Raw genomic sequence first — 25,430 nt, 5'->3', positions numbered from 1 at the left:
ACCTTTGACCACTTTATTTAATGTTACCTTTAAGTACTTTAATAAACAATGAACTTTACCGCAAGATCAACAACAACAGCATCCGAGACAATCCTACGACCGGTTTCGTCCTTATTAGGACTCATCAGGCAGGAATAGCCGCGAGAAACCGCTATTGTGATCTTAATAGCGGTTTCTCGCGGCTATTCCTGCCTGATGAGTCCTAATAAGGACGAAACCGGTCGTAGGATTGTCTCGGATGCTGTTGTTGTTGATCTTGCGGTAAAGTTCATTGTTTATTATCGATTGCATAAAACATCTCAACTTCGTTGATGATGGCCGAAATAAATACTGGCTTTAAGTACTTTGAAAGGTTTTTTGTAATGCCTGTTTTTAAAGTTTGATTGTTTTTCACAGTGGTTTGTACAAATATATTTGTAAATATACTTTTTGTCAATGATTAGGTTTTTCTGTGTTTATTCGTTTTTTACGTTAATAAAAAATATACTTCGTTTTAGTTAGTTTTGTGTATTAGTTTATAATTAATCTCTAATGTCTTAATTAACCAATGATGTGACCTTGAAGTTTTTAATTACTTAAAAATATATAATTTAGTATATAATATTTTAAATTTGTTGAGTTTACTACCAATCGAAGAATCGGCTTTTAATTTATAAGTTTATTTATTTAGTAAACAGGGGTGACGCTTGAGTAGGATCAATGGAGCAGCAGTTATTCCACTTGAAGAAGAAGTAAGAAAAATATTTAAAAATGCATCAGTTTTATCCTTTAAGCTTTTTATTTCCCTGCTAAATTTTTTTTTTGATTGTGTATACTTGTTAGACTAAAAATAACGTTTTAGGAGACATAGAAAGTATGCTAGTACTTCTGAAAAATATTTAATGCATAACTTTCATAAGAATTTAGTACAGAATGCGCTGAGTTCCTTGGTACTCATAAAAATTATTTTTTTTTACAAGGAATAAAATACAAAGTTTTTTTCTTAATCAAACTAAACTTACCTTAATACAAACAAGTATTGAAAATTAATAACAAAGCACGCTTTTGATATAGTGTTGGGCATCACTACAAAAAAGACTAGTTTAAATCTCAGTTAACTTAAAAGTTTTACTATAAGTAATTTCTAGTTTAACAAATAAAATTGTGTTGTTGTACAAACCAGTAAGAGTTAAAAATTTATCAATTTTAAATGAACTGGTCAATAAACGTTTTTTGAGTAGACTATCTTATAAGACTCTTATTTTCTAACAGTTAGTTTTTTGTTTTAATTAATGTATTTACAGGATTGCCACTTTACCTGGAATTTGAGAAAAACTGTTACAAAAGAATGTTATTTGAAAATAACTATAATGATAAAAAGTAGAATAAATTTATTTGGAAATTGAAAAATAATTCAACTTTGGTTGCTACAATATTGCAGATAACATATCAAGCACTAGTTTTTATTGATTTGAGAAATTTTTGATTATATTCTTCTAATAAAACTTTTTTGGAAAAATAGCAATGAAGTTTTTCTTCTTTTTAATATAAATTTTTAGACCATGAGGGTCCATGCTTCCTTTTATGCCCTCAAAAAATGTAAGTTTAAACCAGTTAAGGCTATGAAGTTAAATAACTTTTTTTTAATTTAGTTTAATTTTTTTACATTAAAAACTATGAGTTGTTTCATACTATGCTCCATACAACTTTTAAGGTGTTAAGACAAAAAGAGATTATATTATGTCCTCCAGTTTTTTAACAACTGTTTTTTGATCTTTTCAGTCTAATCTTTAATAAGATTTAAAAAACTTTTGAGAATTTTTTTAACTATTCAAAATATAGTTTTAATTGTTTGCTAACAAAAGATCCTAGTAAAGTAACTTCACTGGAATATAAATAAAAACAAATTATACAGTAATCTTCCTTTATTCTACCAACATATGTTTCTGTGTGTCAACGAATCAACACACTTCAACTGGGTTCTGTAAAAAAATAATTACTGTAATGAGAGAATAGAAGCATAGAATAAAGTAGGTGTATATATGTTTTCATTAAAATAAGATATATTCTACAGATAATAGTTATTAATAGGTGAAATACTTAACCTTAAATCCGACTGTTATAAAATTATATGATATTTGTAATTATTAAGTCTAAAATAAATAAGTAAGCTAAATTACACAACAAAATATAATATAAACAAACAACTTACGTTAATAGGAAAGATAACTAAATCAAAATTTACCGTTGTTTATTTTTTTATTCATTTTTGAAAAAGTTTTTTCAATCCAAAACTGTTATTTAAAAATATTTGTTTTCTATAAGTTGTTTGTGATTTAAAAAGATTTTTTTATATAAAACACTTTAAAGATAATGTACAAGGTAGATTTTTAGTACATTTTTAATAACTCTCAGAAAAATGGCTCTGATTATTATTATTCAAAACTAAAAAATGGCTTTTAGAAAATAGTTTTCATTCCAATACACGGTTGCCAAAAAACTTGGAATTTAACAATTTAGGTTAAAAGAACCTAGAATTAAAAAAAAAAGCCTGAAATACTGAACAAAATTCACTAAAACCCAGGATTATTTAACAGTTTTTACATGTTAATTAATTAAATTTCGATTTGACGCACAAAATTTACCATAAAATTATTTTTCATCATGTAATACATTTAAAGTAGCTTTTAATGTTATTCTACTTATTAAGACAGTTTTTTCTACGTTAAACTTAATTTTATACTAAAAATAGACCTAAAAACTTGTACTTTAGAAAACCTGGAAGAAATTTATCAAAAACCTATCGTAACCCTGTACAATATCAATGTTTATGATTTTCTTCTACAATATACAACTGTATAAGTTTTAAAATGGTGAATTATTACTATTATTTAAAGACTAGTATTTTTGGTTAAAGTTCAAAACTATTCTGTTTCTATTGATTTGTTAAGTCATAAATGTTGATAGGTTAATAAAGTACGTCGAGAAAATTCTAATAGTTTTCTACTTTAATAGAAATGTTATTTTAGGTGATAAGTAAGGCGTTTAAAATTAATCATACTTTTTATACATTAGATCCGTTTTTATTATTTCAATAAACAAACTTTTTGAAAACAATTTAAAGTAATAATATTACTTAAAAAGGTCTTGTCTTTAGCTAGCTCAAAAAACTTGTTTTAAGCCAGGGAAATATTTTAGATTGAAAATATTTCCGAACCACAAATACCACGTGTCGCCTTTTACTTGATAATTTTATTTATTGTAGGGAGAATGTTTGAAGTAAATAAAATTTTCTCTATACTTGTTTTCTATACTATTAAAATTGATTAATAAATTGGTATTGATACTTAAAACCTATTTGAAAAAGAGAAATATACAAAAGTTTGACAGTTGCATTGATTGACTCCTCATTCACAGTTAATTTACTTTTAAGTATAAATGCGTTTTAAAAAATAGGTTGGTATCTAATAAATAGGTTGCAAAAGAGTAAAACTAAGTGTTTTTTCAGTTTTTCAACTTCATTTTAAGTACATTTTGTAAATTTGCAACTATCCAGGAAGTGAGAACTCTTTATGTAGCTTTCATCAATCTCAATAAAACTTTTCGATTTAGTAATACAAAAAAGCTGTTTGCAATATTTACAAAGACTAACAACAATTAAATGAGAATACAATTTTAAAAATATTTGTTTCTAATACCTGGTGCTTTTTTATTTTATCTTGTTTTGATTTTTTATATGAAATTTTCATACGGACATTAGAAATAGTATAAAACTGTTAATGAAAAACTGCTAAGATTTTCTCTATCAAATAATATATCTAGTGTTTTATAAATGAACGAACATATTGCTTATAAATTATATTCAAATTATAACACGATAATTAACATAGCTTTTTTGAACAAATTCAATATTTGTTCTGTTTCTTATTTACTCAGCTCTAATAGTTTTAGTTAGTCAACAACAACAACCACAAAATATTTTCTTTGAATTTATTAAATGACTTTTTAAAAGAAACTCTTAAACAAAACACAATAAACCAGCGTTAAAAACTAAATAACAACACTTAAACAAACAAAGAAGTAGCTTAATACTTAAGTTTTAGTACAGTGTTAAACATTTTAGACACATAGATAATAATCGTAAAAATAAAAGCGGGATAATAAAGTTTTTCATGTTATTTTCAACCTAACAAACTAATAAGTTAATTCTAATTGTTGAAATAAAAATACTTTAATCAATGTATAAAATTTAAACTTTAACTAAAAAGTTGCAAATGTAACTAATTAAATAAACATCAAGCAGTTTATTATTTTATTCAATGCAAAAAAAAGAGTTACTTTGTAAAATTAAAATATATAATACTAAATAGTATATTTTTCTGAATTAAACCATACCTATAACTTCAAACTTCGTTATGATAAAAAAAAACTGTACAATACATTAGTTACAACTAAAATATATTCATTTATGCTTTTAGTAATAACTTAACTTAGTATAATTATAACGAACTTTATTTTGGTAGTTCTTTATTGAAAAATATTCTATACTTATTTTTATTGTTTATGTATTACAAATGAAAAAAAAGTAAAGTCTAAGTAAATGTAGACTACCAGTTCATAGAACTCACAACTCAGCTTAGTACAACAAGCATGCATCTATATTAGAAAATGTATCATTTTTAAAGAAATACATCAATGTATAAAATAGTTTCTGTTTACTAAAAACTAATTAAACACAGTTGTTTTTGGAATTTTGCTGAGTTAAACGTCTACTTTAACTAGATAGGTTATAAGCAAAAATCTTTAAAATAGTTAATAATACTTGTTTTTAGTACTCATTAAGTATATAATTTCTTATCTTTTTCATTCAGTCAAGTTTTTAACAGTCATAGAAATATGTAAAACTAATTAAAAATATTTTTCTGTAAAACATGGATTATCAAAAATGTATTGAAAATATTAATAACAAACATTTTTTATTAAAAATAAATTAACTGCTGCAACTTATCCTCTTACTTTATAACAATTGTAATCATTAAGAAATAAAGACATTTAACTAAAAAACAATATTGAAAAGAACAAAATGTTTACTTTAATGCTTAAATTCCATGTTAAGTAATTCACGATAGCTGGTAGCGCTAGCAGAAGAAGGTAAAAGAACTTCAGAATTTAAACGAGGATCAGCACTTGTAATAGGTGGGTTCATAAACTGCAAATAAGTTTGCTTTGAATGAAGCTCTGTTAACAAACCAAATTGCATTGAAGAGCTGGGCCTAACATTATGCTCATTTGATTGGAAGTAATCGTTCTGGTCAACTTTATTATCTGCTGTATCAGATACCACTTTTTTTTGTAGAGATATTTTCCTTATTTTTTGGCGACGGTTACAAAACCAGACTCTAATAATATTATTTGGTAAATTACACTTCTGAGCGATCTCTAGAATGTTTTCTGTAGTAGGTTTAGGGTTCTGTGAATACATATTTTTTTAAATATTAAAACAAAATAGCTGTTATTTATCAAAAAAAATTTAAATAGAAGCAATTGAACTGGATAATAAACTTTTTATTCATGTGCAAATGTTTAAATTAAAAACATTGGCATACCTAAATTGTGTAGTATACGACAAAACAGTTAACTCATAATAACTAGCAAGAAATTTCTTTTAAGCAAGAAATGTTAAAAGCTTTTTATAACTTGTTCATAACTGTTACCAATTTTTAGTATTCTTTTGTATATTATAACCATGTATAAGTGACGCCAAAAAACCTGATCCGAAGTTACAACTTAGTACAACTTCGGTTAAAAACTATTTGAATATCTAAAATACTTACTTACAATTAACAACACAAAAATTAGCAAATTTCAAAGATTTTTTCAAAAACTTGTATTACCCTTAAAATATTCAAAAATATATAGAAATCTTAAAACTATTTCATTCATAAGTAATTAAGAATGCTAGTAATACAAATACCAACTTTAAAACTAATACTAAATGGAATAAGATTATTAGATATAAATTCATAAAATGTTACGTCAATGAACCTACTTTATTAAACAAATAAATAAGTTGTTGCTTTTGTTTTTCATCAAAGGCAGTTCGTTTTTTTCTTTTTTTTATAAGCGGCAAATTAGACCTACTTATTTCCGTGGATACCCAAAATGTTTGTCCTGTAAAATAGAACAATATTTTGTAATATAGAAATTGCAAGAAAGTGAAGGGACATAAGCAGTTTTAAATCTTGAAACTGCGGCCAATGGGCTTGTATAACAAAAAGACATTACGCAAATATAATTAAACTGTAAATAAGTAAGAAGTTTTACGCCTTAAGTTACGAGCAGAATAATCAAACAGTCGTGACCATTAAACGCCTGTCAATCCCTGCACTAGACAATGTTCAGAAACAATAAGCTCTAGAAAACAAAATGTAAAAAACTATTTATACTAAACTACTTTCAAAGATTATATCCATTTTTTGGGGTGCACGACTATTCAAATTCTGACAACTTAAATTCCGACAATTCACATTCGGACAATTCAAATTCCGACAACTCAAACTCGACAATTCAAATTCCGACAATTCAAATTCCGACAACTCAAATTTGGACAATTCAAATTCCGACAACTCAAATTTGGACAATTCAAATTCCGACAACTCAAATTCGGACAATTCAAATTCCAACAACTCAAATTTGGACAATTCAAATTCCGACAACTCAAACTCGACAATTCAAATTCCGACAATTCAAATTCCGACAACTCAAATTTGGACAATTCAAATTCCGACAACTCAAATTTGGACAATTCAAATTCCGACAACTCAAATTCGGACAATTCAAATTCCAACAACTCAAATTTGGACAATTCAAATTCCGACAACTCAAATTTGGACAATTCGAATTCCGACAACTCAAATTCGGACAACTCAAATTCGGACAATTCAAATTCCGACAACTCAAATTTGGACAATCCAAACTACGACAACTCAAATTCGGATAATTTAAACTACGACAATTGAACTATTTAAATAAGACGACTAAAATGTACACATATGTTAATATAAATTATGTAATGAAAATTATAAATTTCATCAAACGTTGCTTTTTAGGTTTGAGATTTTAAAGTTTTTATAGAACTATTTTTTTACTGAAAAAAAAATATTTAAGTTTTTCTAAAAAAAATAATAAACAAACAATTAGAAACAATATTATGTAATAGAAATAAATGACTATATAGATATTATTTAAAAATTTTTGAATAATTTTAGACATAAAAATTAAGTAATCTTAAAAAATATGTATAATTTTTTTTTGTAAGTAAATAAATTATCATTGTTAATATTGTTTATTGAACGATAAAAAAAGCGCTCAGAAGTTTGGTCTAAAGACCTGGGGTACAAAGGAACTTTTTGGTTATCGAGTTGTACACTATATATTTATAGAGTTTTTTACGAGCTATTACAGATAATTTTTTATTATTTAAATGTCTAAATCTTTAGTATTAAAACAATTAATTAAACGAAATGAAATAAAAGCAAGCTAATAGAATATTAACTGAATTTTTTGTTTAAAAATGTACCTAAAGACTTGTTTAGTTAGTTACATAAGAACTAATAAGCTTATATAAATTTAAATTAATTTATAAAAGGAGACAAACAATACTAATAGCAAGCATGTGCTTATTTGAATAATAAATAACAACCTCTATAGTAAAAAGTAAAAAATGTAAAACGCTGAAACACTTTAACGTTTAATTTTATCAGTATTTTGTGCTAAAAGTGTAATTTTTATTTTATTTAACAATTTTACCTGAACAGTAGAAAAAAATCTTAACATTTGAATAGATAAATAAACTGTTGTATAGTTCCATAATAATATTAAAGAAGTAAATTCTACCATAACTGAACTTAACTTTTATAAATGAAAATATAAAGAAAAGTACTGTAAAATTTTAGCTTTTGATAAGAAAAAGTAATAAATAAATAAAAAACAATATTAATACTAACAACATTAGCATAAACAGAATTAAATAACAATATTAAGTTTTTGTGTAGTATTATAAAGTAAATGTACTATTTGTAAAGCTCAATTCTATAAGTTAATTTATTTAGATTAGATACCATTAAAACAAAAATTGGTTATCACTGTTTTATAATAAGCTAAAATTTTAAAATTATATTGAACATCATTAAAACATTACTTAACAAGAAACTGCTTAACCTCTTTTCAAATAAATATAAAATATAAATAAGAAACAAACTGATTACAAATAATAATTCGATAGTCTAACTAGACTTATGCATTGTAGTCAATAATAAGAAGTTAATAATGAGAACCGAGTCACGGTGACAAGACCAAGACCAGAGTTCTGATTGCAAAAATTAAAACGAGTATTACAATACAGTGTTTTGATGTCTTATAGCTGAAATTGATAAAACTTTATTACCATATCATTATTATTTTATTTTCTTATGCTAACATAATTAGATAATAAAATTTAAATAAGTGTCTTTATCAACAATCTAAACTGAAAATGTTTGTATTCTCTAATGATATACAACTTTATAGTCAAACTTTTCTTAAAGTAAGCATTATATTTCATAAATACTTATTTCAAAGTTTAATGCTTATAAACTTTTGGAAATAAGTTTTTAGTACTTTTTTATAGTTGTTATGCTTATGGTGATATCAATTTAATTTAGTTATGTAATTAAAAAGTATTGTTTCGTTATAAAACAATTATTAAAATCAGTATAAGTCGAACAATTACTGTTTATATTAAAAAAACCACAGTTACTTGATAACTTATTACTTTTTTATTAACAAAAATTAAGGTATATTAAATTTAGTCGTTGTAAGTATCTCTGAATAATAGAACAAGTAATTTTAAATTTTAAAAACATTATTATTTTTAAATACTACGAAATATTATTGATTTTATTGTAATGCATTAAATTCTAAAATTTTAAGTTTCTAAAATGTCTTACGACACTATATTAATAAATAATATTTCTTTTTTCTACGCTTCGGCTGTTAAGCCGAAGTGTTTCTTGTCGAACTATTTTGTTAGTACAACTTGTTGTAGTTTATCGCACATTTATTCATTGTAAATACAGTCTAAACTTATAGAATCGATTTCATTTTACAAGTAGTTTAAGTATTTAAGGTTTCTAACAATCTTATAAACCTACTTCAATAAATTGTAGTTTAAGTAATCTAACTGCTTTGTAAAACTGTTGCAATAAACAGATGCTTAGGTTTAATCAACCTATTAGATTAATAGTATAAGTCCAATTAATATTTCATATACCTACTTTATTAATTAGCGAGATTAATTTAAAAAGTATCGTAGAACTACCTAAGGATATCATTTTATTAGCGCGTTATAGTCAGTAACCGCCAGGACCGCTTATATATAACCAAGCACGTCTCTTAGATTGGTTTAATATAAGGAAAGACATTACCTCTGATTTTGATTTAAACAAAATATTACGACAAAAATTGTGTTTTTATCACTATACATAAAATAAAATTCAATTTTCAAAATATGTCAAATTTATACAGTTTTTTTTTGTGTAAAACTATATTTTTTGTGTCCGAATTTAAATTATCGAAATTTAAATTGCCACAATTGAGTTTAAAAATTTGAAATGTTAGAGTTTGGATGGTAAGAATTCGAATTGTCGGAATTTAAGTTGTCCAAATTTGAATTGTCGTAGTTTGAATTGTCCGAGTTTAAGTTGTCGTAGTTTGAATTGTCCGAGTTTGAGTTATCGGAATTTGAATTGTCCGAATTTGAGTTATCGGAATTTGAATTGTCCGCATTTGAGTTATCGGAATTTGAATTGTCCGAATTTGAGTTGTCGGAATTTGAATTGTCCGAATTTCAAATGTCCGAATTTAAATTGTCCGAGTTTAAATTTTCGTAGTTTGTATTGTCGGAGTTTGAGTTGTCGGAATTTGAATTGTCGGAATTTGAGTTGTCGTAATTTGAGTTGTCGTATTTGAGTTGTCGGAATTTGAATTGTCGGAATTTGAGTTGTCGGAATTTGAATTGTCAGAATTTGGATAGTCATGTAACCCATTTTTTGTTACAATTACAAGTTTTACTTTCTTCTTTGTCAGTTTTTATTTTCTTAAAGTGTTTTGTGATTTAACAAGACTCTAAATTTAGCATATACTTTTAACTAACTTAAATGTTTTTTTTTAGTAATTAATTCATGCGACTAGTTTTGGAGTGTAGCAATGGCGCATACTTCACTGCTTTCTTAATTATATAAGAGGACAGAAGTTGAAAAAAAATCTTATTGTTTAAATATGATTCTATTTAAAATACGTTGCTTTTGGTGAAATAGTGAATGCCAAAGTCCAGGGTTACCAAAGATCGAGCTAAAAAAAAACCTGACTATCTAGGGCACATTAGCAGTTAGCTATTATAATAATAATGAGTTTATGTAATAAGTCATCAGGTTCTTTACACTTTAAAGGCATCGTCTTCTAATAACTATTATCTTTTCAAATAGAGCAGTCTAAATTAAGTAAACCTTCAGCGAAGACTAAAACAAATCAATAATAAAAATTGTTGAACATTTTCTTAAAAAACAGAAAAATAAAGTATTGTAAAAATATATTCAATCAGCATACGAATTAATTTACAAAAATGTTTAAAAAGTTTGTAGGTGCTGAATATAAGTTTTATTTTGTTGCAATTGCATATACAATAAAGTAAGAAAAGTATTTTATACAGCAGTTTTTGATAGAGTGAGTCCACAATCAAAGTTACAAGTATGTATTAGTAGCCTATTGAATTATCATAATTAATATTAATATAATAGTGTTTTTTTTTCGGATGTTTTAATGATAACAAAGATTGAAAACTACTTAATTTTGTCGTTTTTTGTGCTTATTTTATTTACCTTCCTTTATACTTTCTTTAGTGCCAAGGTACATAAATTTTAAGCAAAAGATGCAGTTTATCTAAAATGCCAAAGCACGCGTAAGTCGTCAATCGAGCATAATATTTAAATGAATTACAAAAAAAATCATACCAAATCTTAAACATATGAAGTCAGGGCTTTCTAATTTTAACATTGAACTTTTTGCAAAAAAAACGAAAATAGTTAAAAGTTAAAAAAAACTATTTGTTACTTTTTGTGGCAAAAATATAATTTAAAACCTTTACAATCACTATAAACATTTAAGTTTTTATGATCTTATGTTTACAATGAAATCCAGTACATCGAACAAACTTTTCTTTCTTCACATAAGTATTAACCAGTAGCTTTTACGGCCATCATCAACAGAGTTGAGATGTTTCGCGCCATCAATAATAATTAATGAACTTTACCGCAAGATCAACAACAACAGCTGTTTGTTGTTGATCTTGCTGTAAATTTCATTAACTATTATTGACATAAGTATAAAATAAGAAGGTAACGGTTTTATTACCTCCATTTACAAGAAACCATCAAACACAGACGTTGTACTAAATTTTAAAACTCTTGCACCCGCAATCATAGAAGAAAAACTAGATCAGAAATTTGCTCATCAGAAACGAAAAATTAGTATCAGAAGTACTACAGAACCAAGAAATAAATAAAATAAAGGATCTTAATTTAAGAAACGGTTATCCTATTAAGTTCATAACTAATGAATTTGAAAAACTACAAAAATTAGGAGATAAACCCTACCTTGTTAAACAACAATATTTAACAGTTCATTACATAAAAGAGGTTTCAGAAAAACTTAGCAGAAATATAACAACAGCTTTGAAAACAATTGGTTTTAATATTAAAGTAGCCTTCAGAACAGCTAAAGTTGTAAACTATTTCTCATTGAAAGATCAGATCGATAAACTTTACAGGATTTGCATCGTTTATAAGTTTCAATGTCCAGGTGACCTGGATACCCAATATATTGGAGAAACGGAGCGACAACTGTTTGTCAGAATTAAAGAACATACAAGGCCCACGAATAGTGCAGTATTCTCACATATAGAACAATGAAAATTTGTCAAAATCATAATAATATTTTCAACTGCTTTGATGTAATTAAATTTTGTAAAAATCAAAACATTTTATTAGCAGTAGAGGCATTTATGATTAAAAATTCAATCATCAACTAGGTTCTGATTAAGTATCTAAAATTAAACTTTAGGTTTTTAGATAGTTATTTATTGTTCTAATTATCTTTTTTAGTTTTTATAATTAATTTGATTAGTTTTTTATTAGTTGTTACTTAAGTTTACTCGTATTTTGTTTTATTAATAAATTTTGTGAGAATTTATTTTGTTTTGAAATAGAAATTAGTTAAACTTTGAAAGCACTGCTCAAATAAAATTGTTTAAAGAAAAAAAAATTTGTTATTAGCAATAAATTGGTACATTAAAATTAAATCTATGAAAAAGACAGTATTACGTGTTTCATACAACTTTTTTTAAACCTTTTACTTATAAAGTATGTCCTTAATTTATCCGTTAAAAAATATGCAACTTTTTATAACAAAACTAAAAATATATATGGAAAATTTACTACTACACATAATGAATATACACTAATATAAGCAAAAATTTATATATTTATATAAACAATTGAGATACATTTATATATATAATAAGGTTATTATTTAAACTTGAACACCTTCTACTGAGCCCACTTGAAGGGCTTCTAAATAATTTATTTGAGAAGTAAGATTTTAAAAATACTGGTACACATGTTTCATAAGACTAGACGCCTTAATCATCAGCCAATTAAGTTAAAAATAAAAAGCACTTTACTAAACATAGATGCAAAATTTATACAAAAAAACAAAAAACGGTATGACGTAATATTGTGCATTACAAAAATTCAGTACAAAAATCGATCTACCATCTAACTTTCAAACAACTAAAATTAACGAAAACAACAGTTAATTGACTGTAAAATACTTCAAAATTTATTGTATTTTAAGAGTAGCTTTTTCATATGTCGATAAAAAAGGAAGGTTGTTTAAATAAGAGGAGTGAATTCATATCGATTTGTCGACATATGAAAAAGCTCCTCTTAAAATACAATAAATTTTGAAGTATCTTATAGTCACTTAACTGTTGATTTTGTTAATTTTAGTTTTTTGAAAGTTAGATGGTAGATCGATTTTTGTACTGAATTTTTGTAATGCACAATATTACGTCATACCGTTTTTTGTTTTTTTGTATAAATTTTGCATCTATGTTTAGTAAAGTGCTTTTTATTTTTAACTTAATTGGCTGATGATTAAGGCGTCTAGTCTTATGAAACATGTGTACTGGTATTTCAAAATCTTACTTTTAAAATAAATAATATATATTTATAAGATGTAACGTTATAAGGCGTTAAATCCTGGAGATCCTGATAAGCTAAGCTTATCGGAATGTATACCACAGATGTTCTTGTGCTAAAACTTTATTCTTAGAGCTTGTTGAGACTCCGTAGATCTGTTCTTAAATTTATTTGAGAGCAGTGAAACGCCGTTAGTTGAAATAAAGTTTTAGCACAAGAACATCTGTGGTAATATATATTTATATATAAAGACGTTATATATATATATATATATATAAAAGAAAACAAAAATTGTTTTTAAAAATAATATTAATAATAAAATAAGTCAACAATATATTTACATTGCATACAAAATACTTTTTATAATAGCAAAAAAATTAAACCTGATTTAGTATTTTGATATACTGAACTTGTGTCAAGCAGCCATCTTTCAAGCAACGGTTTCAGCTTACTCATGTTTTTCATGCTAAAATTTTTTTTATTAATTTAGTTTTATCTGGTAAAACAATTAAAACTTATTAAGATTAATAATATCTCAATATCAAAGCACTTGCACTCACTTTATATTTCAAGTCAAACAATAGCATGGTGTGACTTTCAATGTCTGTTAGCAGGGTCATTTACATTTTTGGGGTTGGAGCTGATTTGGCACCAGCTCTGTAAAAACTTTGCCTAACTCCACTGCCTTGCGTATGCTCTTGCGAAAGCTAAGGCTTCGGCAGTAAACCCTGAGGAAAAATCAGACTTAGATAAGTCTTAAACACTGGAGTAGAGGGAACTCATTAGAACTGTAAATCCATTCCTCTAGAAGATGCAAAACTCTGATCAAAAACTGTAGTTGGAGACATACAGGCGGTCTGATGGTTTTAATAAAAATGATTTACTTTTTGTATTAATCACAATTCGTGCTGCTAATAAAATTCGAGTAAACATTTTAGGAGCTTTTAAAGCTACTTTTAGTGGAATTTTTCTAAAGAATGAGGTATTCAGCTGCAATGGTATTATCTATGTAAGCGACTCAGTAACAGGGTTTTTTTCTTTTGTATGAATGATGGGTAGCTGTCAAATTTGCACAATGGACAAAATTGTACCAGTGCACAAATATACTTTTGCATGTGCAGACATTTTTGCACGGGTTGAATTTTTTTTTTTACTATCACTATTACCCCTAACCCTTGGTAACTTATTTATTATTTTTTTTACTATCACTGTTACCCCTAACCCTTACCTTCGGTTGCTAGTTTTTTTTTTTTTATAATTTTTATTAGTTATTTTTACTATCACTGTTACCCTTAACCTTGGTCAGTAACTTTTTTTTTCTTTTTTTATTAATCTATTTTATAATTTCATTTTCTGTATTTTTTATATATGTTTTTCTTTTTTTTTACTCTCGTGCAAAAATGTAACTAATGCAAAATTGACCCTTGGTGCAAATTTGTCTTCCTGCAAAAGTAACTTCGTGTAATTTTGTCTTTGTGCAATTTTGACCCGTTTCCTAAATTCAGGTTGACCTCCTTATTATTAATAAAGATTTTCCAACTCAGTTTGGTTCTCAGCTGCCTAATTGGCATTTTAAACTTGTTGCAAATTTAAATGAAAAGATCAAAGTAAGCTGAAATCACATGATGTAAACTACAATTACAAACTAGTAACAAAGTTCCAGAAGAGGCGCAAACAAAAGTTTACAGCAGGAATAACCTGTTGAACAAGCGCAACAACGTACTGTTGATGAAGAAACTCATAGGAATTGACTTCAGAATAACCCCAGAGATTCAACTTCAAGAACATGGACAATCATACTAAAATGGAAAGGACTCAAGAGACCTACCAACCCTCGTTACCACATGAATCTGATCCTCTTTCAAGCTCTTTTGAAAATATATTTGCAGATTTTTTCAGTTTACTGGATACAGTTTTCTAGTAGTGGGCTACAGATTGTCACGTTGGTAAGAAATATTTTTGAGGTTTGGAGTATCCGAGGAGATATTAAGCAATGATAGACCAGAACTTTTGTCCAGTATAACTAAGAAATTTCTGATAACCCGAGTTGTTACTTATCGAACAACTTCGGCTTATTATTTAAGATCAAACGGAAAAGCAGAAGTTTCTGTAAAGCAAGCAAAAAAAAAATCTAAGGTCTAATGTTAACAAATCAGGTTACCTAGATAGAGATAAATTTATGCATGCAATGCTCCAGCTGAGGACATCAACACCCCTGACAGCAATTGTCAAGTATCCCTAGTTAAAAAATATAATGGAAGTCGGCTGCAAGATGAACTTGCATTCTTAAATAAGTTGTACAAACTTTCTAATCCTGCTGTGAGTCCTGTATTAAGAGAAGCATGGTAACTGAAAGAAGAGGCACTGGGTACAAGATTTGTTAAACATGCAGAAGCAATCAATCACAAAGCTAGGAAGTTGCAACCTCTGTATGTTGGCAATAGTTGTATACTGAAGAACCAGGGCAGCACCCACCTGATAAATGGGACAGAAGTGGAGTGATGGAGGTGCTTTCAAATAATCAGTTTGTGGTGAGAATTGATGGCTCACGGAGACTGACTTGGAGAAAAAGAAGGTTTCTAAGGGTGTACAACCCAGTTCTACAAGTATTGAAATAAAAGCTTTCCGTGGTTGGCAAAGAAATCAACCCATCTCACAGGAGGGTAATGTACGGAGTTAACATTCTGACTATCCTGTAAAGGTTACAGAAGATTTTGACATTGCCAATACTGATGAAACAAGTGAAATTGACAGAGATGAGTTGTGTGAGCAAATTACTGCTCTTATAGTCCCAACAAAGCATAAGGTGCCACTTGCCTTGCGTGGGTTAAAATATTTCAATGTGTCAGGTATGCTTGAGAGTGAAGTCCTCAGTAGAAGGAAGAGTGTTTTAAATGATATGTAGTAGAATAATTGAACTGTAGCTAGTATTAAATCAATGATTATATTTATACTTAATGTTGTTTCAGCTAATTAAGTATTTAAACACAAGAGCTTTTTTCACTGCCTGTCTAAAGCTAAGTAGCCCTGAGCCAATAAGGAGTTGTTCTGCCAGTTTACCTTCCTTATTGGGTGAATAGGGATAGCTTTAAGTTTAAAGTAAACACTGAAAACAAATAACTTTACAAAAAACAGAAAATATACCCATATTCTCAAACTGGGAAGCTGGAACGTCCGTACCATGACTACACTGGTACGGATCCCGAAATCCTGTAGACATTACAGAGTCAGTTTTCAACAGCATGCTCAAACTTCAACCTTATAATAAATCTCAAAAATTTAAGTCCTAAGTCAAAAACAGATATTCCACCATCAATCTTGCAAGAAAATAAAAACTGTTAAAAAACTATGTATACATTTGCTGGTCAAACGCATCATTGGAAACAGACATCAATAGACGTGATGGTAAGGTATTTTTGCTCACTTTACTGCAAGAACTTGGAAAAACTGACGTAAGTTAAGCATTTGCATAAAGGCTAACATTTATTGTTCCAGTGTATGCGGTAGTGTACTATACGGTAGCAAAACATGGACGTTTTCCAGGTGCAGGGGAAGAAAACACTTTCCACTCATGATGCCTTTGTCACATCCTTAGAATTGCATGGATTTACTCATTTCTAACCCAATCACTTTTAAACCAATCATTTCTAACCTAATCATATCTAATCTGATCATTTCTAAGATGATCGTATCTAACTCGGTCATTTCTAACCTGATCACTTCTAACCTAGTCATTTCTAACCCGATCAGTAAAACATTATTGTTTTTTAGACTTATTTTAATATAAACTGTACTTATTTAAAAAGCTAACTAATCTTAACAAAGTTGTTCTTATATTAAATTATAGTTTATACTTTGTCTTAAGCAAAATTTAATATTTATACAGTTTTAATGAAGACTAATTTAATAATCATTTTATTTCTACCTAGTATAATTTCAAATTATTTTCCTTATTTTGACTTTTTTTTCGTATCAATCTGCTAAATTTGAACTTTTTTTGATTAAATAAGATATACTAGATTGTTTTAAAATCGTTTTAAAATCTGTTTTGTTGAATTCTTAAAGAAAGTTGTGATAAATGTATTTAAGTTCTATATTCTTGTCATTTACATTACTAGAATATATTATTAACCAAAGTAAATTAAAAATATTAGATTGTTACAAATGTAATATTCAGATACAAAGATATTCATATTACAGTTTATAAGCTATGCAGTAAGTCTAGCACAAGCAATGTGTAGTTGTTGACTAATGTATTACTATTCAATAGCCGGTAAGTTTTCACTTTAAGCTTAAAAGTTTTCACAACTTGCACAGACCTTTTTAGATAATACAATTTAAACAAACAAACAAACATACAGCGAACTTGAATATTTTTGTTTTATTTAATAAAAAATCATAACTTTTATATAGAACTACTTAGACGGACATGTTTATTAATATAACAAGTCCAAGGGTTATAAAATCTCGTCTAGTTAACCTTCTTAAATTTTTTCACTTAAATTTAAATAACATCAAAAATACTTTAATTACAAATTAAATTAGTACTTAAGTTGATATATGTTTTTTACAATCAAGTTTACTTAATAAAAAAAGAGCTTTTACTTGTTGTTGTACTTAATTTAACTGTTAGTTTTTTTTTTTTTTAATTCTTTTTTCATTTTAATGTTATTTCGTTTGTGCTTACGTAATTTAAAATATTTTTAATAAAGAAAAACAATGCATATATATCAACATAAATTTAAATTTAACTGTACTTCAAACAAAAAAAGTTAATTGGATGTAATACTTATCAAATACTATATGAAACTTTCTGAAAATTTAATTTAAAAAAGAATAACTTGACGAGATTTGATCATCCTTGTACTTGATGTATTAACAAAAAAATACGTTTACATGTCATTGATTTTTTTGCTCCAGGTCTAGGAAGAAATTTATCAATTAAATAAAAGCAGACTGCCAGTCGACATTACATGCTTTTACGGTTTGACATGTTTTAATTGCATAACTGTTTTAAAGGTTTTATTCAAAAAGGTTATATCTAAAATTATGATTTTTTTAATAAATAAAGAAAAGTATTAAAGTTCGCCTAATATTAGTTTTAATTTCAGTAAAATGTCTGTGTAATTTGTAAAACAATTTGTGTATTTTATTAAGTAGAAAATGGAAACTAACCGACTTAAAGTAGTAATAGACTAGTTCTAGGCAACAACTATACAATGCTTGTGCTAGACCTAAAGCCTAGCTTTAAGACTTATATGAAGATTTTTATATCTAATTATCAAATTTGTAAAGGTTTAAGTTTAAAAAATCTTGTTACGTTTAACATTAAAAACATTCTAGCTACGTAAATGACAAGAAGATCTAACTTAAATATACTTATAACAGCTTACGTTAAGTATCCTGCTTAGCAGAATGTTTAAAAAGAATTAAAACAGTTTAGTAAAAATGACAATCAGTCTAAAAAAATGGGGAAATTTAAGACATTTTACTTGCCTTAAAAATTTCAATACACTACAATATCTGTTGTCTTAAAGAATATTTGTTTGCATAATTTGATAGCTAATGATACAGCTAACAGAAATTATATACATTTTTTGAGTTTTATTTTATTAGGTCAGTGCTAGTGTCCATAGAAAAAGTAGGACATTTTGGTCATTTTTAAGTCTGTGTGTAGCATATCTTGAAAAATACATACATTTTTTCACTAAACTTATTTTCATTATATCTCAGTAAATTTAATTCAGTAGTCAGTGTTATTGTTTGTAAATAAACTTGTTACTTTTTGGGATGTTGACCAGTTTTTTTTTAAGTTTTAATCTTATTTTTAACATAATTAGATAAACTACTTGTTACTTTTAACCGCTTGTTTAAATTCAAAGTAACCTTTGAGATATAAGAAATCAAAGTTAGAGCCTTCAATAGGTTCTTTATGGGAGGCACAAACTTAAAGGGCAAAAATAGACTACTTCTCTAAAAATCTATATTCTACTTCAATTTTTGAGCAATTAAAAAAAATTCAGAGCAATCTCTAATAAATTTTAATCAAATTGTAAAAAAAAAAATTTTAATGTTTGATTAAAAAAAAAATTCTATTTTGGTCATAAAAATGTTTATGTTTTTTTTTTTTAAATCCGCTTCCTACAAGTTTTTTGTAATATTAAAAATTACACTTCCTGACAATTTGAGTTAAATTGCTAAAAAAATTTTAGAGGAGATAGATTTTTATTAAATTTTTCAACTCTGAGAAAATCAGCCTTAAAAATTTTTGATTCAATACTGTTGTATCACAACTTTGTTACAAAACTTGTTGGGAACGGGTCTAAATTGCACGAGGTTACTAGATTGCAGGCGAGGACTAAATTGCGCAAAGACAATTTTGAACCAAGAGTCAATTTTGCACGAGTTACGTTTTTGCATTAGAGTAAAATAATACAGAAAATAAATAAAAATAAAAAGAATACAGAAAAAATATATAATAATAATAATTTAATAAAAAAAAAGTTACTGACCAAGGGTAAGGGTAGGGGTAACAGTAATAGTAAAAATACACATAAAAAAAAAACAATTATTAAAAACTATTAAATAAAATTTTACTAACAAAAATAAATAATTAAAAATAAAGCTACCGACCAAGGGTAAGGGTTAGGAGTAACAGTGATAGTAAAAAATTAAAATAAAAAAAAAAATTAAAAAAACAATAACTTATTGACCAAGGGTAAGGGGTAAAAGTAACAGTAAAAAAAAAATTAATTAAAAATAATTTGAATTAACAAAAAAATTAATATATAAAATTTAATCCACGCAAAATTGTCTGCTCGTGCAAAGGTATCTTTGTGCAATTTTATGCCCTCGTGCAAAAGTAACTTTTTACAATTTTGTGCATTCTGCAATTTTGTCCCCTTGTACAATTTTGTACGCTTGTGCAAATTTGACAGCTACAAAAACTTGTTACATCTTAAAAATTAATTGAATTTTTCTGTTCTATAAAAACTATCTTATAGTATATACTCTAAGTTTTAAAGTAAGTGCTAATATAAATTTTATTTAAAAAAAAAAAATAAATAAAATGTTGGACCCCCCTATGCCCGTAAATAAGAAACTGACATGGTAAAAGTTTCAAACTCACATTTTTTAAGTGTAGTAATTAAAATATTTTGTGGTCTCCTATTTTGTGCTTATATATTTTAGTGATAATTTGTAGAATTAAAATGTAACCAACATATTTTGTACAAATAGCTTGGTAAATTACAAAAGTTAATTGGATTTTTAAGATCAATAAAGGAAATAAGTTTTATTAAATAACACTTTTAATTTATCTTTAACAATAATGAGATTAATATAGGTTAAATAAATATTTATGGCTTATTTAGTACTTATCGATATACTATTTTTAAAACTAAATTAAAATTTTAAAATAAAAGAATTATGTTTTTATACATTTCTTCAGATTAAAATTTATACAGTACTTTAAACCGTTTATTTTCTTTATTTTGTGACTTATTTTTAAACATATGTATAATGTTTAAACTTTAAAATTAAACTCTACTACCAAAATAGTTAACATTTTAATACACTAGCAAAAAAACTTGCATAAATAACTAATCTTATTTGTTGAAAGTTTAAACTGTCTTTTAATACATTTAACATTAGAACTAAACTAGCTTTGGCTTTGTACTTTGTACATAATGATTTACAATAATCACATTATTATTACAAATCTATATAAAAATAAATTTTTGTTATTTATATCAAATAAATAAGACAGACAATCTCTAACCTTAAATGCAATGCTTCAAACCTAGATATAGTAGTTTGACTCAACACATAACCATACAGCTGTCCCATAGCTGTCCCTACTTCTCTTTGAGTAAAGTTTAATTTTAATCTTTTCTCTCTAAACTCCTTAGCAAAGTTTTTCATCCTCACTATATTCACTAAATCTTCATTCTGATTGTTTAAAATGTTTTCAAGTGTTTTTTTTTATATTATAGCACAAAAGTTTAAAAAAAAATTGAATTTAACAGTAAAAAGCAGTTTTTAAAGAACTTTAACAGTTTATTTACTAAAATTTATATAGAGAAAGATGAAACGCTTAATGAATTTAAGCTGAAGGTGTTAATAAACAGTTTTTTAAATTAATTAGCTTTCTTATGAAAATCTAAGTATAAAATACTAGCACTAAATAAGTAGCCTTTTAAAATTAAAACTTTTACCTTCTGATTGTTGCCAAACGCATGTCACCAAGAGTAATTTTTTATTTAAAAATAGACTTTTTTAGGTATAACTATTCAAAACATAAATTCAAGCGCTTGGCTTGCTAGTGAAGATCCTAGCAAAACAAGTTCACTGGAAATATAATAATAACAAGTTATACAGTATCCTTTCTTTATTTTTACACTAACACATGTTTTTGTGTGTTAACAAATTAACACACTTCAACAGAGCTCTGTAGAAAAATAAATACTGTAAGAAAGCATAGAAGCTAAAGTAGGTGTATATATATATATATATATAAAGGTTTATTTCAAGATTTAAAACTTGAAGGACTCAAGTTTTGTGCTTATGCACTCATCAACATCAAAACAAGTTCAAAATAAAGCATTTCTGGCTCTGTGTAAAAGATTTAATTTATTAAGTTAAATAACTTATTTCTATATACATATATATAAAACAAGGTTAATGTTCAAACTTGAACACCTTATATTAAGCCCTATTTGAAGGGCTTTTAAATAATTTATTGAAATGACAATTTTAAAAATGCTGGAACATATGTTTCATAAAGACAAAAAAGATTGTCTCTAATCTTCAGCCAGTTCAAATTTAAATAAAAAGCACTTTGGTAAACAAAGATGCAAAAGTTTACAAAAAGACAAAAACAATATGACGTAAGAATTGAACATTGTACATTACAAATATTCAGTACAAAAATTGATCTACCATCTAACTAATCAAACAACTAAAATTAACGAAAACAACAGTTAATTGACTATAAAATACTTCAAAATTTGTTTTATTTTAAGAGGAGCTTTTTCATATGTCGACAAGACAGATATAAATTCACTCCTCTTATTTAAACAACCTTATTTTTTGAACGCATACATAACGGCTGTTGATTCTTTTAAGCTTAAAAGTCTTGTCGACATATGAAAAAGCTCCTTTTAAAAAACAACAAATTTTGAAGTATTTTATAGTCAATTAACTGTTGTTTTCGTTAATTTTAGTTGTTTGATTAATTAGATGGTAGATCGATTTTTGTACTGGTTATTTGTAATGTACAATGTTCAATTCTTACGTCATATTGTTTTTGTTTTTTTGCAAACTTTTGCATCTTTGTTTACCAAAGTGCTTTTTATTTTAAATTTGAACTGGCTGAAGATTAGAGACAATCTTTTTTGTCTTTATGAAACATATGTTCCAGCATTTTTAAAATCGTCATTTCAATAAATTTATATATATATATATATATGTGTTTCTTAAAACAAAAATAAATACTATAGATTAAAAAAAAATTTAAGTCTGTATTTCCTAATTTCATGTGAGTTTTTTATGCTACGATTTGTTATTTTATTTTGTTTTGTGTTTTACTTTACTTTATTTAATTTAGATTTAATAATTACAAATATTATACAGTTATATAACAGTCGGATTTAACATTATGTATTGCATCTATTATTAACCATTAGTCTAAAACAATCCATAGTACTTATTTTATTATTTATAAACACACATATACACATGTATATATAATTTATTGGAAAAGTACTATTTTAAAAATACTGGAACATGTATTTCATAAAGCTAATAGTTTTAATCATCAGCCAGTTCAATTTAAAATAAAAAGCACTTTACTAAACATAGATGCAAAAGTTATGCAAAAAAACTAAAGAACAATTCACAAAGACCACAGTTAAGTGACTATAAAATACTTCAAAATTTATTGTATTTTAAGAGGAGCTTTTTCATATGTCGACAAGACAATATGAATTCACTCCTCTTATAATAATTGGCTGATGATGCACAATATTACGTCATACTGTTTTTTGTTTTTTGCATCTATGTTTAGTAAAGAGCTTATATTTATTTTCATCTATATTTATTTTAAATTGAACTGGCTGATGGTTAAGGCGTTTAGCTTTATAAAAAATGTGTGTAAGTGTTTTTAAAATTGTACTTTTCCTTTCCAATAAATTATTTAAAAGCCCTTCAAGTGAACTCTGTAGAAGGTGTTCAAGTTTGAATAATATCCTCATTATATATACATACCTACTTTAGCTTCTATTCTTTCCATCAGTATTTATTTTTTTCACAGAGCTCGGTTGAAGTGTGTTAAGCGGTTAACACACAGAAACATGTGTTAGTGTAATAGAGAAAGAATACTGTTTAACTTGTTACTATTTTGAATTATTTAAGTATAAATAAACGTTAATTGTTAAATAATACATAGTATTACACTTGAATAACTTACTTTTTCGACCTTCTAAAATGCATATCTACTAAATGGGAAACTTGACAGTTATATATTTCAAAGTTTAAAAAAAAGATACATAGTAAAAAAGTCAAAATTTAAAATATAGTTGATTTTGTAAAAATTTACCAGTTTGTAGCCTAATGGTAAACAAGTCCTAATGACTGCTCAGAATGGCCACTGTTTTTTTCAGGTTTTTTAAAGTACACGTTATATTGTCTCTTTTTGGTAAAAAGTAATAACTAAAATTAAAAAAGTTTTTGATAGTATAAAATTACTGAAAAGATGCTAGTTTAAAATTGTTTTACAATAAATGAAACTAAGAACTATGAATAGTGTAAAAAAAATATATATTGTTTAAAAATTATTTCTTATCTATTTTCATTATTTGTCTTGTTTTATATATATTTATTAAGATAAAAATCAATCTTAAACTCTACCCTTTGCAACTTTAAACATATTTTCTGGGAAATTACTCAAATTTTCTAATCAATAAATTTTTATTCAAATTACAGGTTTTTATAGCCAAAATCTTCTAATTGTAGGAAAAATGACTACCCTGCTACTTTAAAAATTATCCAAATAAATATTGGAAAATCAATAACAGTAGTTTTTTTTTAAAGTTTGTCAACCACTGTTCGAAATCAGAGAGTTTTCTAAGCTATAATTAGGAGCCCTTACCATAAGGTCAATGATTACACATAAACAAAAAAACATATGATTTTTTTTTTTACTTAAATTTTTTATGGTAGAAAACATTAGTCAGGGTTGCCAAATGTTTTAGGCAAACTTTCTCCGGGTTTTCAAAATTTCTTCAAAGTTTTTAAAATTACATCTTTTAGTTTAAAATAAAAAACTGTGTTAAATAGTATAACAACATTGAAAAGATAAAACTTCCTTAACTGTGTTTTTTATTAAAAAATGTTTTTGATGATGAAAAAAATCAAAACTTCACTCCTCAACATGTTTGAAACTCCATGTTTTTTAGTGATTTTTGTTCAAAATTCATGGTTTTATAGTGATTTTTGTTCAAAACTGCTGGTTTTTCAAAAATTTCAAAAATCAGGTATTTTCAGGTTTTAGTAGTCTAAATTGTTGAAATCCAGGTTTTTTGGCAACCCTGATTAGTGTCACTTTTCTCTCTTCAACAACCCTGTTATAAATTTGAATTAATACTATTTTCTTTGTTACAAGTCCTAACCTTATTTCTTCTATTTAATTTATCCTAGACTTTTTTTACTAAGTAAAGGCAGCTTTTCTATTATCATCATTAACCAAAAATATAAAACATACATTATTTTCTTTTATTCTTTGACTAGACACTCCTTCTAAAATTCCATCAGTTATTTTTTTATATTTCTGGTTCATGTTATCAAACCGAAATATTTCTTGTTTTTTTTTAGCTAAAATCTTTTTTGTGAGACTCTGTATTTTAGTGTAGTTTTAATAATAACTTTTTTATCTTATTTGCATACAAGTTATATAAACAATTTACATATATAAACAAAATAGTTGTTAGTGTTCGATGTTTAAAATTTAGTAATTGTATTCATACATTAATTTTAGATCGGCTGCAATAGTAAGGTTTTGATTTTTTTTTCATTCTGTTTAGTTTATTAAAAGACAAAAAAAAGACGCTAAAAATACTTAGTTTTAGGAACTAGTGCACACAGAACCTTTCGGTTATC

The 25,430-nt window shown here is 26.2% G+C and overlaps 1 protein-coding gene across 1 annotated transcript; it reads right to left on the bottom strand.

Moving 5' to 3' along the window:
- Window positions 1-5,071: 5,071 nt before the first annotated feature.
- LOC145828568 (POU domain protein 2-like) lies at window positions 5,072-25,110 on the bottom strand. Its single transcript, XM_082936322.1, has 5 exons — window positions 25,036-25,110; window positions 21,055-21,224; window positions 13,658-13,740; window positions 6,029-6,150; window positions 5,072-5,449 (listed from the first exon to the last, which is right to left on the bottom strand). The coding sequence occupies exons 1-5, from the start codon at window positions 25,108-25,110 to the stop codon at window positions 5,072-5,074; spliced, it is 828 nt and encodes a 275-aa protein (XP_082792448.1).
- Window positions 25,111-25,430: the final 320 nt, after the last annotated feature.

Source organism: Thalia democratica, chromosome 2, assembly GCF_965202585.1.
Source record: "Thalia democratica chromosome 2, ktThaDemo2.hap1.1, whole genome shotgun sequence".
Lineage (NCBI taxonomy): Eukaryota > Metazoa > Chordata > Thaliacea > Salpida > Salpidae > Thalia > Thalia democratica.
This window is presented reverse-complemented; position numbering and strand designations above follow the sequence as displayed.

Bases quoted from the DNA above. Each gene is read 5' to 3' on its own strand.
- LOC145828568 (XM_082936322.1), bottom strand. From the start codon at position 25,110: ATGAACCAGAAATATAAAAAAATAACTGATGGAATTTTAGAAGGAGTG. The intron at 21,225-25,035 runs GTATGTTTTATA...TTAAACAATCAG, and splicing joins AAAGAATAAAAGAAAATAAT to AATGAAGATTTAGTGAATAT. The intron at 5,450-6,028 runs GTAGGTTCATTG...ATGTATTCACAG, and splicing joins TTATTTATTTGTTTAATAAA to AACCCTAAACCTACTACAGA.